This window comes from Eumetopias jubatus, unplaced genomic scaffold (assembly GCF_037043125.1).
Source record: "Eumetopias jubatus isolate StellerSeaLion01/CBP00866 unplaced genomic scaffold, mEumJub1_p1.0 scaffold_15, whole genome shotgun sequence".
NCBI lineage: Eukaryota > Metazoa > Chordata > Mammalia > Carnivora > Otariidae > Eumetopias > Eumetopias jubatus.
The window spans coordinates 87998075-88016095 of NW_028274821.1; the positions used below are offsets into that span (position 1 = coordinate 87998075).

The 18021-nt window shown below is 60.9% G+C and overlaps 2 protein-coding genes across 6 annotated transcripts; one reads left to right on the forward strand and one right to left on the reverse strand.

The window, feature by feature from the left end:
- The first annotated feature begins 586 nt into the window (after positions 1-586).
- On the forward strand, positions 587-11933 carry PKN3 (protein kinase N3). Its single transcript, XM_028107883.2, has 22 exons — positions 587-810; positions 3198-3438; positions 3627-3772; positions 4252-4363; positions 4436-4563; positions 4741-4924; positions 5868-6014; positions 6098-6207; positions 6314-6457; positions 6878-6953; positions 7039-7207; positions 7387-7489; positions 7597-7664; positions 7967-8030; positions 8181-8272; positions 8612-8788; positions 9740-9802; positions 9922-9998; positions 10428-10570; positions 10660-10767; positions 10943-11023; positions 11115-11933. The coding sequence occupies exons 1-22, from the start codon at positions 601-603 to the stop codon at positions 11325-11327; spliced, it is 2856 nt and encodes a 951-aa protein (XP_027963684.2). The 5' UTR covers positions 587-600; the 3' UTR covers positions 11328-11933.
- ZDHHC12 (zDHHC palmitoyltransferase 12) lies at positions 11501-14927 on the reverse strand. Of its 5 annotated transcripts, none has more exons than XM_028107884.2 (5): positions 14786-14927; positions 13177-13313; positions 12736-12813; positions 12362-12528; positions 11501-12169 (listed from the first exon to the last, which is right to left on the reverse strand). In XM_028107884.2, the coding sequence occupies exons 1-5, from the start codon at positions 14883-14885 to the stop codon at positions 11839-11841; spliced, it is 813 nt and encodes a 270-aa protein (XP_027963685.1). In that variant the 5' UTR covers positions 14886-14927; the 3' UTR covers positions 11501-11838. The 5 variants fall into 5 exon arrangements, with proteins under 5 accessions (XP_027963685.1, XP_027963687.1, XP_087874971.1 ...); XM_028107886.2 differs by having other exon boundaries at positions 11862-12147; XM_088018845.1 differs by having other exon boundaries at positions 11862-12169; positions 12362-12619; positions 13177-13347.
- Between the last annotated feature and the right edge of the window lie 3094 nt (positions 14928-18021).

Here is an 18021-nt window from a genome sequence, read left to right on the forward strand (position 1 = left end):
GAGACGCATACCTTCTTAGAGTAGTGACTCTAGACAGGGCCAAGACAGGTTTGGGATTAGCCCATTTGACACCAAGGATCTAAGACTATGAGAAACTTAGGCGCGGGAACCAGGTGGTGGCGGGGCTCGGAGGCAGTCGCTGAGCCAGGCTGGAGCGGGCCGGCCGCCCCGGCAGTGTCCCGCGGCCGGCAGGCGGCGCTATCGCCACCCTGCCACCCCTCAGGGCAGCTAGAGAACCCCGGCCCGGGAAATGTCCCTTCCTGCCCTTCTCTCCCGGGGCGGGCTTCAGCGTCACACCGAGCCGGAACTGCGGCCTCAGGAAAGGGGCGCTGGGCCCCAAAGCCCGCGGGAAGTGGGAGACGGGGAGGCGCGGTGACCTCGGGTTGAGGAGTAGGGTCCCGGGCGCTGACCTCTCGCGGCCGAGAGGCGGCGCTGATCCCAGGTCCCGCGAGGACCAGCGGACCTCGGGAGGGGGCGCCCGATCCCGCGGCTGCCGCTCGGCTTCCCGGGAAGTTTCAAGTTTGAAAGTCCTGGCGGAGGGGCCGGGGCTTCCGGAACCGCAGTGGTCGAGAGGAGGGGCCGAGCGGCCGGAGCGGCGCCATGGAGGAGGGGGTGCCGCGGCAGGTGAACGGCGCCCTGAGAGGCAGGGCTGCGGGCGCGGGCCGTGGGGGTCGGGACGTCTCATTCACGCCGCGGGCGCCCCGAGCTCCGGCCACGTCCCCTAGACCCGACCCCCAGCCCCTCCCGGGTCCCTTCTCAGCCCCGGCCCAGGGCTTCGCTACACCTCTCAGGGCAAACCTGAGCATGGGGGTGAGTCGTTCATGTGCCCTGAAAACGTCCCCAAAGTACCCCCAAGTGACTCAGAGCCTCTAGTCAGGCCAGCGCACGAGCACGTCCGAATCCGCAGTCAGGGCCACCAGGATGGGTCCCAAAGTTTCCCCAAATCGGTTCTTTCCTGTGGGACTGTAAGACCAATGGGAGTCTGCCAGGAAGGCAAAGGGGGGCCGTGGGGGCACATTGGGACCAGTCCTGGGGGGAGAGGAGTGTGTGTGTGTGTGTGTGTGTGTGTGTGTGTGTGTGTGCAGGAAGAAGAGGGACTTGGAGGGGGCCAATCTCTGTGCACTTGTGGGGGGTCCTTCCCAGATCACAAAGGCATGTGGGGATTGGACACAATCCAATTGGACAGAATTGGGGGGGCCTGGCCCAGCACCTGGGCAGGAAGCTTCGGGTACACAGAGGGTTCTAGTCCAAATGGCGAGGGCGGCGGGGTTCCTGCCAGCCCTGGCAGTAGGTGCTGGTGGACACAGCAGCCAAAGCTGTGTGTTTGTTAGTGGGGAGGGAGGGGTGGAGGTCTGCCCAGAGCAAATGGGGTGGGGTCCCAGCTGTAGAGCAGAAAGGCTGACGTGTGTAGTTGGCAGAATTCCAACCCAGAGCAGACAGGACCATGGGGTATGCCCAAGGGCAAAGTGTCCTCCACAAGACTCCTCGAGTGCCCCCACCCAACGTCTCAGGCAACCTTAAGTGCTGCCTCTGCCCCCTCCCACCCCCTTCCTCCGGAGGTCCCTCCGCCTGTTCCAGGAGTGGCTTGTACACATTTTCCGATTTCCTGTGAACCTCCGCCCAGCAGCGGCAGCTGGGTGACTCAGGACCCCAGTGGCCGGGCCCCCTGCTCCATGGGATCTTTGTTTGCTCAGGCCTTTGGCTCTGGCCCTCCGGCCTAGGGCCCTCAAAGGATTTCCTGAGTCCCGCCCCTGCCCTCTGACAGCCAGGCCAGCAGCCCAGCAGAGGCCTGGGGTGGGGGCGTCCCTGAGGCTGGGGTGGCACCCCTAACACTGGGCTCAGGAGATGGAGAGCCGAGAGGTAAGGTGGAGGCCCCAGAGGAGTCCATGGGGAGTGGGGGGCATCGTTACCCTGGGCTGAGGTCAGCTTTGGCACCGGTTGGTTTGAAATATTGGCTTCTGAGAAGGAGCTTTTCCTCTTCCTTGCTCCCACCTGGGGTGAAGTATGAGAAAGCCTCTACTTCCTCCCAGTAGCTGAGCTGGGAATGGCCCCCAGAGACCTCCTCAGCCCCTCTCTGAGCCTCTGCTTTGCTACCTGAGGGAACATCCCTGGCCCCTACACAGGCCTCTGGCTGCCCTCTCTGTGAGACCTTGGGTGGCTCCCTAGCCTCCTTTCTGGCCCCAAATCTCGGCTGGAATCTCAGCCTTGGAGAGGGCAGCCCGATGGGTTGGCGAGGGGAGGGTGGTATCCCCTTCTCGGTGTTGTGACCATGGGCAAGTTACTTAACCTCTCTGTGTCTCAGCTTCCCCATCTGTAAAATGGGGATGATAACTATACTTACCTCATGGGATTGTTGTGAGGATTGACAAATTAATGTATGCAAAGCTCAGACCCTGACACCGTGTACTTTTGTCCCTTGAACAACCCAGGGGTCTGGGGCACTGACTCCCCCCCAGGCAGTTGAAAATCCACGTATAACTTTTGACTCCCCCAGAACTTAACTACTAATGGCCTACTGGCGACCAGAAGCCTTACCGGTAACATCAACAGTTGACTAACACCTATTCTGTACATTATGTGTATCCTATACTGTGTGCTTAAAATAAAAAAAGCTAGAAAAAAAGGAAACGTTATTAAGAAAATCGTAAGGAGGGACGCCTGGGTGGCTCAGTTGGTTAAGCGTCTGCCTTCGGCTCAGGTCATGATCCCAGGATCCTGGGATCGAGCCCCGCGTCGGGCTCCCTGCTCAGCGGGGAGCCTGCTTCTCCCTCTGCCTCTGCCTCTCCCCCTGCTTGTGCTATCTCTCTGTGTGTCAGATAAATAAATAAAATCTTAAAAAAAAAAATTGTAAGGAAGAGAAAATACATTTACAGCCCTGTACTGTATTTATTGAAAACAATTTGCTTATAAGTGGACCGGCACAGTTCAAACCCGTGTTGTTCAAGAGTCGACTGTAAACTTTGCGAATTTTTCCCTCTCCCTCCTCCCTAGTGGCAGAGGACAGGAACATGGGCGGGATGCATCGCTTTGGGTTTGCATCTGGCCTGGGGATACTAGCTGGAAGGTCAGAGAGGCCTCCCGAGCCCTGGGGGTCCATCCTGGCTGCTGGGCATACCTCCCTCTCCCTCCGTCTGGGGGGACCCGAGGCCGCTAGTGGCTGGGATGGCGGGGGGCATTACTGCTCTGCTATTCCACAGCCTGGGGCCCAGCAGCGGCCCCCGGAGGATGAGAAAGAGGTGATCCGCCGGGCCATCCAGAAGGAGCTGAAAATCAAGGAGGGTGTAGAGAACCTGCGGAGGGTAGCCACAGATCGCCGCCACCTGGGCCACGTGCAGCAACTCCTGCGCTCCTCCAACCGCCGCCTGGAGCAGCTACACGGAGAGCTGAGGGCACTGCATGCGCGCATCCTGCTGCCCGGCCCTGGACCCGGCCTGGCCGGTGAGGGAGGGGTCGGACCCCTGGGGATGGGAGGTGCCGGGCCCACCCAGCTCCTCGACCTCGGCCCTGAGCCCTTTCAGAGCCTCTTCAGGTGTCCCCCTGCCCAGGAGGGGAGGAGAGAGCAAGGCCCTAGGGCGCGGGGCTCTCAGCTCTGGGTCAGGGCTTCATGGGCCCCACACTGTGCACAGAACCTGTGGCTGCGGGCCCCCAGCCACCTGCAGCGCAGCCCAGGGCTCGGCACCTCGAGGCTCTCCAGAGGCAGCTGCAGGTGGAGCTGAAGGTGAAGCAGGGGGCAGAGAATATGACACACACGTATGCCAACGGCACGCCCAAGGTAAGGTTCCTGGGGTCTGAGCGGGGAGCTGTGGCTCTCAGATTATTAGGGGAAGTGCTGCCCCAGCCCCTATTCTGAGAGGGAATGCAACCGGGCCAGTGACCCTATAAGGGAGACACATTCTTAACCATTAGTTTGATGGGGGAGGCACAGCCCCCCAGTTTCAGCTTGGTGGGCAAGGCACGGCTTGAACCCCTAATCTAACAGAAGGCACAACTTGGTCTAATGGGGAAACCCCAGGCCATGTTCCCAGTCTAGTAGGGAAGGCCCACCCGCAGCCCCAACTCCCAGCATGATGTGGGGAGCTCGGCCCTGATCGGATGGGGGAAGCTTGACCCAGCTCTTGTCTCATCTGATGGAGGAGGCTCTGCCCCAGACTGAGGCTAACCAAGGAGGATTGGCTTCAGCCTTGGTCTGACCAGGGAGGCCCAGGGCTGGCCCTGGTTCAGTGGGGGCATATGTCATGCATGCCCCCATAGGAGAGGAAGCTTCTGGCAGCTGCCCAGCAGATGCTGCGGGACAGCCAGCTGAAGGTAGCCCTGCTGCGGATGAAGATCAGCAGCCTGGAAGCCAGTGGGTCCCCGGAACCAGGTGAGGCTTGGGGAAGTGGGGCCGGGCCAGGCAGAGCAGGGCATGGGCCTGAGGGCTGACCCCTCCTCCCAGGTCCCGAGCTGCTGGCAGAGGAGCTAAGACATCGGCTATGCATCGAGGCTGCCGTGGCCGAGGGTGCCAAGAACGTGGTGAAGCTGCTGGGTGGACGGCGAACACAAGACCGGAAGGCGCTGGCCGAGGTCAGACCAGGGTGCCCTCCCATTGCTGCTCCTCTCTGAGCGTCTGCTTGTCCCCACGCCACCCTCTGCACTGTGGCCAGGACTTGTGGGGCCTGGTTGCGGGCAGGTGGCCCGAGCCACTGGCCCTGGCCGCCGTGCTTCATGGACCCGTCCCCCCTGCCCGTTTCTGCTCCTCAGGCTCAGGCCCAGCTGCAGGAGTCCTCCCAGAAACTGGACCTCCTGCGGCTGGCCTTGGAGCAGCTGCTGGAGGGACTGCCTCCCGCTCATCCTCTGCGCGGCCGAGTGGCCCGGGAGCTGCGGACCGCTGGGTCTGGGAACCCCCAGCCTTCGGGGGTGCTTGTGAAGCCCACTGCCATGACAGGTAGCCAGGAGTCCCTCCCACATCAGGGCTCCCCTTTTCTCCCAGCAAGCACCCTGAAACACAGAGGGTGAGAACTCTGGAGAAGAGTTTCAACCCTGGTCCTGCCGCCCCCTAGCTGTGTGAGCTGGGGCAACAGACTTTTGCTTTCTGGACGCTTAGTTTATGCTTCTGTCAAATGGGGATGATGACAGCACCTACTTCCGTGGGGTTGCTGTGAAATTCAGTGAGCTGTCGCGCATGAAGCGCTAGGCACAGTGCCGGCATAGTCCGCACACGAGCAGCGAAGCTGTTATTTAAATAAGTAACCATGACAATGGTTAAAGTCTCCATGTTAGGGGAGCTCACAGCCCTGGAGGCTGTGGTACTCAGTCCTGGGCAGTTTGGACTACTAGAAAGTCCTTTCTTATCCCTGAGCTGGATTTGTCTGAATTGTAACTGAATCATCATCAACAAATAATCTAAGCATGCTGACTTTGGAAACCCTGAACTTCCTACCCAGGACACAGGGCCAGCCAGAGAGCCCAGCACCTTCCCCGCTCAGAGCTGGTTCAGGGTTAGACAGGCCACATCCTATTGTGAGCAGAGCTGAGAAGGGGAAGGACAGGGGCTGCATGCGCTCCCTCACCTGGCGTTGGGGAATCAAGGAATGCTTCCTGGAGGAGGTGGTGTCTACACTTAGCCTTGAAGGGCTTCTGGGAGTTGGCCAAGTAGACAAGTTGGGGAAGGCAGGGCGGGGCATGGCTTATTAAAAGGGCTAAAATTCGGCTGGCTACTTGGGGCCACTTTATATCCTGTCTCCTGGCTAAACACCCCAACTAATGTGGGCAAGCCTGTCTCCTGGCTAAACACCCCAACTAATCTGGGTTCAGCCATCTTCGGGAGACCTGGGTGTGGCAGTGGGAGAATGGTACCTGACGGTGCTTCCCCATCACTTTCCCCGCAGGGACGCTGGAGGTCCACCTCCTGGGCTGTGAGCAGCTGCTGACAGCCGTGCCTGGACGGTCCCCGGCGGTGGCACTGGCCGGGAGCCCCTCCCAGGGCTGGCTCCGGGGCCGGGCCAAGCCGCAGCGTGGTGGAGGAGATCTGGCCAGTGAGTAGGGGGCCGCAGGGAGCTGGGGGCAGCAGAGGACCTCCACACCTCGCCTGCCCTGAGCTCCCTGTCTGGCCCTGCAGCTGAAGTGCTGGCTGTACTGAAGGTGGACAATCGTGTCGTGGGCCAGACTGGCTGGGGGCCGGTGGCCAAGCAGTCCTGGGACCAGACCTTTATTGTCCCCCTGGAGCGGGTGAGCCCTGGGGCGGGCAGGTGTGACCTCAGACCATGGGGCGGAAGGCCGGCCAAGTCGGGGCACGTGCCATGCCCCCCTCCTCAGCCTGGCCTCCCCAACGTAGGCCCGGGAGCTGGAGATCGGGGTGCGCTGGCGGGACTGGAGGCAGCTGTGCGGCGTGGCCTTCCTGCGGCTGGAGGACTTCCTGGACAATGCCTGTCACCAGCTCTCCCTCAGCCTGGTGCCCCAGGGACTGCTCTTTGCCCAGGTGCCCCCTACCCTGCCCTCTGACCTGGACAGGTCCCGGCTCCATCTGAGCTAGAAAGCCCTTCAAGACTAGGTGACCCATCCGCACATTGGAGTGGAAATTGGGGCCCGGAGGGAGGGGGTCTCCAGGATCTAAGGATCCCCAGCCCCTGTCTGAGGACTGCATGGGAGTCTAGAGGCCCGTGTCTTGGTCCTGACTGCCCAGCCTCACGTGCGACCCTGGACAAGTGCCTCACTTCTCTGGGCCTCAGTTTCCCCACTGGTACCAAGGCAGACCTTGAATCCCTCTCTCTGGGCCCCTCTGGCTCCTGCATCATTGCCACTGGAGGCTCAGACTGGGATCCTGGAGAACAGCGAGGTGCCCTGGTGGCAGGTGGGGTGGGAGAGGACCGGTCTCCAACCCTGCCCTCTGCCCCCGCAGGTGACCTTCTGTGACCCTGTCTTTGAGAGGAGGCCCCGGCTGCAGAGGCAGAAACGCATTTTCTCTAAACGCAGAGGTGTGGACGGGGAGAGGGCTGTGCAGTTAGGGGGCAGGGAAGGGGCCGTTGGGGGCCTTGGGACTGAGCCCCCCTTTTGTCCCAGGTCAGGACTTCCTGAGGGCTTCGCAGATGAACCTCAGCATGACGGCCTGGGGACGCTTGGTCATGAGCCTGCTGCCCCCCTGCAGCTCCCCAAACACGATCAGCCCCCCCAAAGTGTGCCCCCAGAGCCCGGCCACACCCCGGGGAGCTACTGACTCTGCCTCGCCCAGGTGAGGAGCCACCCCGCCTTGGCTGCCCGCTTCCCTGCCACGTCTGCCTCTCTCCAGGTGCAACTGGTGTTGCTCACCCTGTGACCCTCCGTCTGTCTGTCGCTGGCATTGCTGTGTGTCCGTCCCCATGGCTCTTCCATTGGCCTGTGCCCCACCACATGTCTGCTTTCTCCGCGTAGTAATTTCCCACCCAAGAAGAGCCCCCTGGGAGAAGAGACGAGGCCCCCGCCCAAGCCCCCACGCCTCTACCTGCCCCGGGAGCCGACCCCCGAGGAGATCCCGGTGAGGGGGTGCTGGTGGCCCTGGGGGCTGCTGGGCTAGGGATGGTGGGGCTGGAGGGAAAGAGGGCAGGAAGCCCGGCTCTGCTCTGAGCCCCTCTGCCCTCACAGCGCACCAAACGCCCCCACATGGAGCCCAGGACGCGACTCGGGCCGCCTCGTCCCACCTCAGCCACCAGGTACCCCCGTCAGGCTCACTGTTATGCTTGAGACATTTACCTACTCCCTCGGGTGTTTGCGTGTCCATTCAGACATCATCTGATGCTCCTTGCTCTCAGGTTCTTACTCACTAAACCTACATTATTGAGCTCCAGCTGCATTCTGGACTCTAGGAAACCTCTGTCCCAGGAACCCCCCAGCCCCGGGCTTTCCAGCCTCACTGGTAGGGACAGCCCAGGACTGGGCGTGGGTGGTTTGGAGCAGCAATTCATGGAGGCCCAGCTCTTGTCCCAGGGGTCTTCCCGTGCCTTCTCTCTTGCAGGAAACCCCCCCGGCTTCAGGACTTCCGCTGCTTGGCCGTGCTGGGCCGGGGACACTTCGGAAAGGTAGTGGGCTGAGGAGGGTCTCGTGGGAGTGGGTGAGCAGGCCCCAGCACCTGAGCTGGGAGGAGGCTGTGACCCATGGGGCCCTGGGTGGGGGGAGCAAAGGATGCCTCGTGCTGTCCACCTGGAGCCCGAGCTCTTCCTGGTCCCCAGGTCCTCCTGGTCCAGTTCAAGGGGACGGGGAAATATTACGCCATCAAAGCGCTCAAGAAGCAGGAGGTGCTGAGCCGGGACGAGATGGAGAGGTGTGTAGTCAGGCCCGTGGGCACCCAGCGCTGCAGGGGACCCCGGATGGTGGGCCTGGGCTGGGGGCGCCAGAAGGCAGCTGAGTGCTCCTGGGGCTTTGAAGAGGTGACCCTCTGGGACCAGCCAGTCCTGGGTTCTTTCTCTAGCACCTGCAGCGGTTAACTGGGTGCCCTTGGGCGGGTCCCCTCTTCTCTCTGCCTGAGACGTAGAAACCATCATTCTACCGCCTGGCACTTAGAAGACCCAGAGGGCCAGGGCTGTTGTGTGGGTGGCAGGGCTCAGCTCTCAGGGGTCTTCCTTCCCTCCAAACGCCCCCTCTCCCCCCTCCCCCATCGCAGCCTGTATTGCGAGAAACGCATCCTGGAGGCCGTGGGCCGCACGGGGCACCCCTTCCTGCTCTCCCTCCTTGCCTGCTTCCAGACCTCTAGCCACGCCTGCTTCGTGACCGAGTTTGCACCCGGTGGTGACCTCATGATGCAGATCCACGAGGACGTCTTCCCTGAGCCCCAGGCCCAGTGGGTGCCCACCCCTCTTGTCTGCCTCTTCCAGCAAGCCTTCCCTGGTCCCCTCTGCCCGCTCCCTTTGCCCTGCTTCCCCCAGGGTGCCCAGCAGCAGAACAGTGTGGAGTCAGGGAAGCCTTGGTTCAAATCCTGGTTGTCGGCTCTCTTCAGCTCTCACGGCACTGTGACCTTGGGCCTCGGTTTACGGAGCTGTGAATGGGGTGAATGAGAACTATTTCATAGGCTTGTTGGGTAGATGAATCCAATGTTTATAAATTGTGGAGTACGGGAACCTGTGACTAGTGAGTGACTAGCAGCTGGAGTTATTTTTTTTCTTTTTTTCTTAAAGATTTTATTTATTTGTCAGAGAGAGAGAGAGAGAGAGCGCGCGCGCACAAGCAGGGGGGAGCGGCAGGCAGAGGGAGAAGCAGGCTCCCCGCTGAGCAGGGAGCCCGATGCGGGACTCGATCCCAGGACCCTGGGATCCTGACCTGAGCCGAAGGCAGACGCTTAACTGACTGAGCCACCCAGGCACCCCTGGAATTATTTCTTGCCCAGCAGAGTGCAGGCCCTGGAGTCTGGGTCTGCCACTAGCTGTGTGACCCCAGGGGCATCCCTGACCTGGAGTCTTAGATCCTCCTTTGAAAAACAGATGTGACGAGTATTAGCTGCGGGTGGCTGGGGGGATGTGGGAGAGTAAGCCGTGAGGACACGTGGCATCATTCCTGGCACAATCTCAGAGCCCAAGAAGGGTAGGCTGTCAGCGGGCAGCAGCCTTGGGGCCACTGTCTGCAGAAGCATCCGCTCTCCCCCGCCCCTCCCCCTGGCATGAGGCTCCCCTCAGGCTCTCATCTAACCTGACTCTGGCTGGGTCACCCAGGGCTGCCAGGGCCAGGGCCATCCTGGTGTACCCCTGCCCTGCCCCCCACAGTCCTGGGCCTCAACTTCCCCCCACGCCACCCACAGGTTCTACCTGGCCTGTGTGGTCCTCGGGTTGCAGTTCTTACATGAGAAAAAGATCATTTACAGGTAACTTGCCCCGGAGGTGCTGGGGGGGGGGGGGCGGGTAGTGGGGTGGTAAAGGAGCATCCACTGCCCTCCTCCTGTGATGCTCCAGGGCCCCCTTGATCTGCCCCCCTCACCCTCAGGGACCTGAAGTTGGATAACCTTCTGCTGGATGCCCAGGGTTTCCTGAAGATCGCAGACTTTGGGCTGTGTAAGGAAGGTGGGTGCCTCTTGCCCAGCATCCCCTGTCCTCCAGCCTTGCTCGCCCAGCCCAGGCCAGCAGGGTCTGGGCCCCCCCCACCCCAGCCCTCATTCCAGGGACCAGCTGGACATACTGGTTTTTCCTTCCCAGCCCTAGACCCTCTTAAAGAACCCCAGCTTGCCCTCAGCCAGAGGGAGAGGCCATACTCGGGGTGGGAGAGGGCACCGGGTTCTTTTTCTTCATGACCTTGGCATGTGAGCTTGGCTGAGGCTCCGCTTCTTCCTGTCTGATGGCATAAAAATGCTCCCACCTCCAAGGGTATGGGGCAGGGCTTGGCACGGGGTTTCGTACCTGAGGTCATGAGGGCTGGCTGTTGATTCTCACACCCACTGAGGTTATGTGGATGAGACACATCGGGCCGGCACCAGTGTGGATGCTGGTTTGCAGGGATCGGCTTTGGGGACCGGACAAGCACCTTCTGCGGCACCCCAGAGTTCCTGGCCCCGGAAGTGCTGACCCAGGAGGCCTACACACGGGCTGTGGACTGGTGGGGGTTGGGTGTGCTGCTCTATGAGATGCTGGTGGGCGAGGTGAGCACTGGACCTGGGCTGCCAGGGCCTCTAGGTTGGGGTGGGGTGGGGGTGGCTTAGGCACCCTGTTGAGCCCCCTTTCTCCGTAGTGCCCATTCCCCGGGGACACAGAGGAGGAGGTATTTGACTGCATCGTCAACGCGGATGCCCCATATCCCCGCTTTCTGTCGGTGCAAGGTCTCGAGCTCATTCAGAAGGTAATCACCGCAGGGGCTGGGCAGGGCTGGGCTGGACAGTGGCTGCGGCGCACGGCTGCCCCATCACCACCCATTCTCTTGGGGGCCCTGTGGCCCAGCTCACTTGGGGAACCCAGGCAGGTGGGCAGTGTCTGGGGCCGAGTGCCCTCCGTGAGCCCCCCATCCTCTTGCCCAGCTCCTGCAGAAGTGCCCGGAGCAGCGCCTGGGAGCGGGTGAGCAGGATGCGGAGGAGATCAAGACCCAGCCTTTCTTCAGGGTGAGTGGTGCTGGGCGTCTGGCACAGTGGGAGGCGTTGGGCCGCGTGGGCCACTGTTCGCTGTCTCAGGCAGCTCTGTCCTCGCCCGCAGACCACCGACTGGCAGGCCCTGCTTGCCCGCACCGTCCGGCCCCCCTTCCTGCCCACGCTCTGTGGCCCTACGGACCTGCGCTACTTCGAGGGCGAGTTCACGGGGCTGCCGCCGGCCCTGACCCCGCCTGACCCGCGCTGCCCCCTGACCGCCCGCCAGCAGGCCGCCTTCCGAGACTTCGACTTTGTGTCAGAAGGATTCCTGGGGCCCTGAGGGCCTCTCTGGCACGTCCGCCCTGTCTGCCCAGCTGCGTGCCCTGCCCTGGAGGCCTGGGCCTTGCCGGGTTCTTCGGGGGTCTTGGGCCTTGAAGTGGCAGTGGTGGGGCTGTTGTGGGGAGCTCCCCACCCCCTGGGAGACCTGGACCAGAAAGGGCAGCACAGCAAGGAGCAGTTTGGTTTGGTTTTTTAATACTTGACTTGCTTTATGGATTATTAAACTAGTAAAACTGTGCCCTCTGGAGGCATCCTGGCGTCGGAGGCGGGGTGGAGGTCTCTGAAGCCCAGGTCGCTGGTGCCCGAGCCCCCCAACAGGTCCTCTGCCTCCCCTTCTTCCTTTGGAGGGCAGAACTGCCCACTGAGGCAGGGGTCCTGTCATTCAGCTCGGCTCTGAGGCCTGGGAGGAACAGGCAGGAGTGAAGAACCTCAGGCTCTCTGAGGGCCGACCCCAGCGGGGCACATCCTCTCTGGTTTTCAGGCACAAGATGGCGGCCTGGCCTCCAGCGACCCTACACAGCCTGGCTCCTGCCCTCCTCCTCCTCGTCCTCTCCCTCGGCCCAGAGAGTCTCCCAGGACCCCGAGGGCCATCCGCAGAAGAAGTGGGCCAGGTTGCGGGTCAGGCCGCGGTCAAAGGGGTTGCTGGGGCGCTGGCGGAGGTAGGCAATGCGGTGCGAGGAGATGAACTCCCAGGTGGTGGTGTTGCTGGCCACCAGGTAGAGGTGTGAGGCGAGGAGCAGGCTGGCCGCCAAAGAGAAGAGGGAGAGCAGCAGGAAGGTGGCAAAGAGCAGCCCGCTGGACCGCAGCCATAGCCCCCAAGGCTGGGAGAAATGGAGGCCAGACCTGCAGGGCAGGACAGAGATGGGGAGCAACGTGGGGGGACGGCAGGGGTGCCCCAGGGAGCCCTGGGGAGGCGGGGGGGGCAGGCCATTTGGGAGAAGGTCCGAGGCCACCAAGAGGGAGTCCTGGCTCTCTCCACCTTGCAGGTGCATGCTGCGGCCCTCCCCCCATACCCCGGGCGGCAGTGGCACCCACCATGCCAGGTACAGGCCCCACAGAAGCACCACCAGCTGCAGCGCCAGGTAGGCCACGAAGAGCGGGTGGTTGCGCTCCCCCACGCAGTTCTCCATCCAGGGGCAGTGGTGGTCGTAGCGGCGCACGCAGCGCCGACACTCGCGGCAGTGCCGGGCCCGCAGGGGCTGCTGTGGGCATGGAGAGGGGAGGGCTCAAGGCCGGCTCCCCTGAGGGGAGTGATGAGGTCAGGAGGCTGGGGCCTCAATCTGGGAGGCCTTCCTGGAGGGGGGGAGGCCACGGCATGGGGGCAGGAGGTCAGGGAGTCTCCACCTTGCCCCCCCCCCGCCGGTGCCCGCGCTCCCCCCCCACCCCCGTGGAGGTCCCTGGTCACCCACCAGCACCAGGCAGTATCTGCAGCGCCGAAGGGGGATGGCTTGAGGAACCATGGCTGTCTGCTCCTCCTTGACCTCCTCCTGAAAGTGGGAGATGAGGTATAAGATAGGGTCCCCTTGGGAGGCAGATGGTACAGGTGGGCATTTCCCTTGGGGGCTAGCTTAGCTCTGGGTCTGCGCTGTTGGGGGCCCATCCCCTGTGTCTTGGAGGGGGTAGGGTAGGGCAGAATGCTCTGGTCTGAGTGAAGCGAAGCTGTGTGACCTCTTTCAGTTGTATCCCCTCGCTGGGCCTTGGCAACTTCCTCATTGTAGGAGGGGGTTCTAGGGCCGCTAAGAGGATTCACTGAGGTACCCCCCGCAAAGCACTCTGCACAGATCCTGGCGTGAGACTGTTACAGGGGCCTTGTGTGTCCTGTTGGTGGGGGAAAGGGGCCCCCTGCTTACCTGGGGCTGGGGCTGGACATTCACATAGCCCGGGTCCATGAGCGACACGGCCAGGTAGAGCAGCAGGGAGGCCAGCACGAGCAGCAGGAAGGTAAGGGGCAGGAGCAGCTCCCCCTGCTCTTCCCACTGCCGCAGCGCTGGAGAGGCCGGAGAAGGAGAGTGAGGCTGGGGCTGGAGGCGAACAGGAGGAGGCTATGTGTAGGGGGATGTAGCTGAAGGTGGAGAGTCTGTCCCTGGCTGAGCAAAGGCCTGGAGATGGGGTTTAATGAGTGGTCAAGTCTGCAAGTGTGGCCGCTGCATAGGGTACAGGAGGGAGAAGTTTGGGCCCAGCCAAAAAAAAAAAAAAAAGTTCATCTGCATTTTATCTGGAGGGCAAAGGGCGATAGGGAACCATGTAAGCTTACAGGGTGAGATCTGTTTCTGGAAACCCTCCTGCTGGAGAAAAGACAGATGTGGGGGGGGAGGAAGCCTGGAGGCAGAGAGCCTATCCAGGAGGGAGAGGAGGGCAGCCGAGAGCGCACAGGCAGGCAGGAAGAGTGGAGACAAAGGGCTGCTGGATAGGTAAGGAGGAAGGGGGTGAAGGGGCCAGACTTGCCTAGATGTGTGGGAGAGGGAGGAGGGGGTCCCTGCCTTCGGCTCCATGATGGGGAGACCAGCCAGGTCTGATATGCCCATGAGACAGAGATAGAGGAGGGGCTGGCCAGGGACTCTCCAACTCATGGGGGTGAATGAGGATTTGGGGGGGAGTAGGGGCGAGGAGTGAGGGGCATGGGACAGTTAGATAACAGAGTGTGGACAGCTCTGGGGCCCCGCGGTTGTGAAAAGGAGCAGAGAAGGGAAGGTGGGTTGGGGGCTCCTTTCTGATGGGGAGACTGAGCAGGTTTTTAGGATTAAGAGTGAAGACCGTGGGGGAGGCTTGAGAAGGTCTTGGCAGGAAAGTGACAACACCTCCAGTCCAGCGGTTGAGGCTGGAGCAAGGATGGAGGCAGTGGGGCTACCCTCGTTGGCAGGGAGGGAGGGTGAGAACTTGGGTTGGAGGCAGCCTGGCAGGTAAAGAGGGGAAAGGATGTTAGTGGGGTCGGGGCAGTGGGGTGGATGAGGACCTCAGGGCAAGAAGTGAGGATGGGGAAATGCGGGACAGGCCACTCCCCTCGGTGTTTTCTTGCTCCAGAGGGTGGGGAGCCTGGACTTGGGCAGCTAGTGGCCACGGAAATGGGCGGGGTGCCAGTCCTTGGTCTACTTGATTCTCGGAATCTTACGGAGGGACGGTTGGGAGTCAATTCCTGGGAAGGACCGGGTGGGTCCCGGGATCAGGGGAGATGGGGGCTCCCTGATCTCGTCGGATCTGGTGGGCACCGGGTGGGTCCTGGGATGCACAGCGCATCTGGCAGGGATCAGGAAGATGCTGGGATTAATTAGGGATCAACTGGGTATTAGGCAGGAGGCAGGTGGCTCTTGGAATGATAGATGGGGAAGAGGCTCAGGAGCTGGCGGAAATGGGGTGAATCCCAGGATTTCTGGGGCTTCAGCAGGAGACCCAGTGAGACCCAAACGTCTGGGGAACCACGCGGGATTGGGTGGGTCCGGGATCGCGCGGGGTCCGGCTCACCGGTATCGTGCAGGAAGAGCACCAGCGTGATCCCCCAGGTCAGCACAGTGTGCCCGGTCCGCACCAGGACCCCAGGGCTGAGGAGCGCCCACGGCGCCATCTCCTCCGCCTGGGGCCCCACCCGGAAGAAGCGCCTGGAGGGGCGGGCCCTTCGAGGGAGAGAGGGGCCGCGGCCACCCGCGGATTGGTGGATCTGGGGGTGGGCGGGGCCTGATTGGGTCGGGGAGGCTGCCTATTGGATGGCAGCCGCGGCTGAGGGGGCCCTCGAGCCAACAGGTGCCTGAAGAGGTTGGGGGCGGGGTCGGCGCGCGCGCAGCTGGTAACTCCCCCAACCCCAGCCCCCACCAGCCAGGTAACTTTCGAAAGCCGAGGAGCAGGCGCGAGTCTTGACCCCGCCCCCTTGGGCTCCCACCCCGCCCTCCCCATCCCCACGGCCTCGCGCATGCGTACAGTTCCCTGGGCGCTTCCATGTTCAAGGTGTTTGGTGTGACTCCAGCTTGTGTTGTTCAGGTTTCGAGGGTGTGATGCCTGAGGTCTGTAGAGGGTAAGGACTCGGCCTCGGTTGCTCCGTGGTGACACCCTTACCGCCTTGCTATTCATTTTTAGATATTGCAAACAGGATGAGGGCAAAGTGGTCGTCCGTGGTGCAGATCCTGGGTAGGAGGGGCCCAAGTGGAGTCAGAGTCAGAAGTACCAGCACTGCCCCTTCCTAACCTGTGTGAGCTTGGGCAGGTTCCTAACCACTCTGAGCTCTGTTTTCTGTCTCTGTAGTGAAGACTGATGACAGCATCCCCCCCTGCCAAGGTGGTCGGGAGGATTAAATAATGCAGGTACAGCCAGTGTCTAGCACGCGACTGTCGTCTCCCCCGCTATAAACCAACACCTCACCCTGCCGGAAGGACTTATCCAACCCGAGGCTTCGGGCTATCTCAGACGAAACCTCATCATCGTTCACTGTTCACCCTCCTTCAACTGTGTCCCCAGGGCATTCCCCATTCAGTCCCACCTTTCCAGCCACACTTCCCACAGATACCAACATCCACCTTCTCCGACAGATCTGCCCTTCCGGCTCCTCCAGATGCCCCTTCTGGCATCTGTTTTGTCAGCTCAGCATCCCCTTTTCTGTTGGGGAACTGATGCTTCCCCATCCCATGTGGTTCTGGAGGAACTGTGTCCCTCACTCCACAGGGTGGCAGGAGACAAGATGTGGGCATGTGACTCTAGAGAGCCAAACCTGGTTCCCTATCTCAATGCCCCCAGTAATTGGTCCTAGGTGGTGGACATGTGACTCAGCAGAGCCAATCAGAATCATTCTAGAAGAGTACTGTAAATGCTGAGAGAGAAAGGGGCATTCTCTCCCAACTCAAACATAAGGAATTAGGATGTAAAGGTAACTGGCAGCTGTCTTTACACTATGTGGAGGGAGACTGTGGCAGGAGAGAATGAAGTCAACTCACAGAGTCATAGAGATAAGCAGCACTGAAAGGGAGTGAGAGAGTCTTAGCAACGTTGTCTGGGCCCCTGGATCCAGCTATTCCTGAAGCTGATCTTAACCTCTAGGTTCCTTTACTGAACTCCCTCCCACCTTTGACTAGCCTGGGTAAGTATTTGAGTTGAGTGACTGTCACTTGCAACTCAGTCTTGGTTACTGCAATGGGTGACTTAGTGTGCTGAATGGAAACACTTAAATCATCCTGAAGCTTCCATGAGTCAGGCCCTGTGCTGGTGTGAAAGATAGACAAAGTCAGACACTAGTTAAAGTGGTAAGGACAGATTTTCATCAGTACCATGCTATTGCAGTGTAAATTGAATGCAACTCTGCTTTGTACAGAGGTGACTGGGTGTTTTAAAGGGAGCAGGAGGGAGTGGAGGGAGAGGGAATGGCGGTGGCTTGAGCAGACTCAGGGAAGTGAAAAATTACAAAGCATCGGTCAGTGTAAATGCTGAGTAGGCCAGCTGTGTGTGCTAGCTGGTAACAGTTGAAGTTAGGTGCCTGACCTCCCCCAGGGACTGCGAGATGGAGGCCGGATTCTTCCTGAGCATTGCTCTTTGAAGGAATGGCTCTCAGGTCTCCGGAGTTGTAGAAGACACAAATACATTTCAAAGGGGCAGAGGAAGATTCCCAACTGTAAGCCCTTTTTAGTAAATGCTTCGGGGGGCGGTGGGGGGGGGGCTCTGCTCAGGTGGTGGCTAAAATAAACAGTAAATCCTTTTGGCATCCTGAGCGCTCTCAGGGAGGCCCTTTAAGGGGGACTGGGGTCATCCTAGGGCTGCGACCTTGAGCTGTTAGAAACCACCTTAGTGGTTAAGTGTTTTGTTTTGTTTTGTTTTTAAGATTTTATGTGACAGAGAGAGACACAGCGAGAAGGGAACACAAGCAGGGGGAGCGGGAGAGGGAGAAGCAGGCTTCCCGCGGAGCAGGGAGCCCGATGCGGGGCTCGATCCCAGGACCCTGGGATCACGACCTGAGTGGAAGGCAGATGCGTAACGACTGAGCCCCCCAGGCGCCCCAGTGGTTGTTTTAAGGCAGGGGAGGGACATGGACAAAATCACTTGTGGTGAGAGCCCGTACGTAGTAGGGCTCTGATGGGCCCAGGTTGAGTCCTAGCTGAGAAGAGGGCCCAGGGGAGCCTGACTAGAGTTCGGTCGAGGAGCGAGTCTTTGTCTCTGGGCATTGGGCACACACCCGCCTGGCATTTGTCGGGGAATGATCCCCTTCGATCGGCCACGAGCACCTAGATTGTTCTTTGGGGAACCACTCTCCTCGATTGGGTGCAGCCTTACTAGTGCCTCAGGAGCACCGAGGGCATGGTCGGCGGTGACGCCGGGACAAAGCCGGACGCCCAGCCGCTTCTCTGTGGCCTCCTGCTCGTGCCCTTGTTCCTTTGCTTTGCGGCAGCTACAGGGGGCAGCTTCCTGGCTCTCCCGGGAAGGCCCCTCCAGCAGGGCCCTCTGTCTGCCGTGCCTTTCCATGCTCTTTCCGTGGCTCCCCCACGGCCAGACCTGGCAGCCGTCTTTTTTTTTTATTTTAGGATTTATTTATTTTAGAGGAGGGGAGGGGCAGAGGGAGAGGGAGAGAATCTCAAGGAGAGTACCCACCAAATGGGGAGCCCAACATGGGGCTCGATCCCGTGACCGTGAGAGCATGACCTGAGCTGAAATTGAGTCGGACACGGGGCACCTGGGTGGCTCAGTTGGTTAAGCGACTGCCTTCGGCTCGGGTCATGATCCTGGAG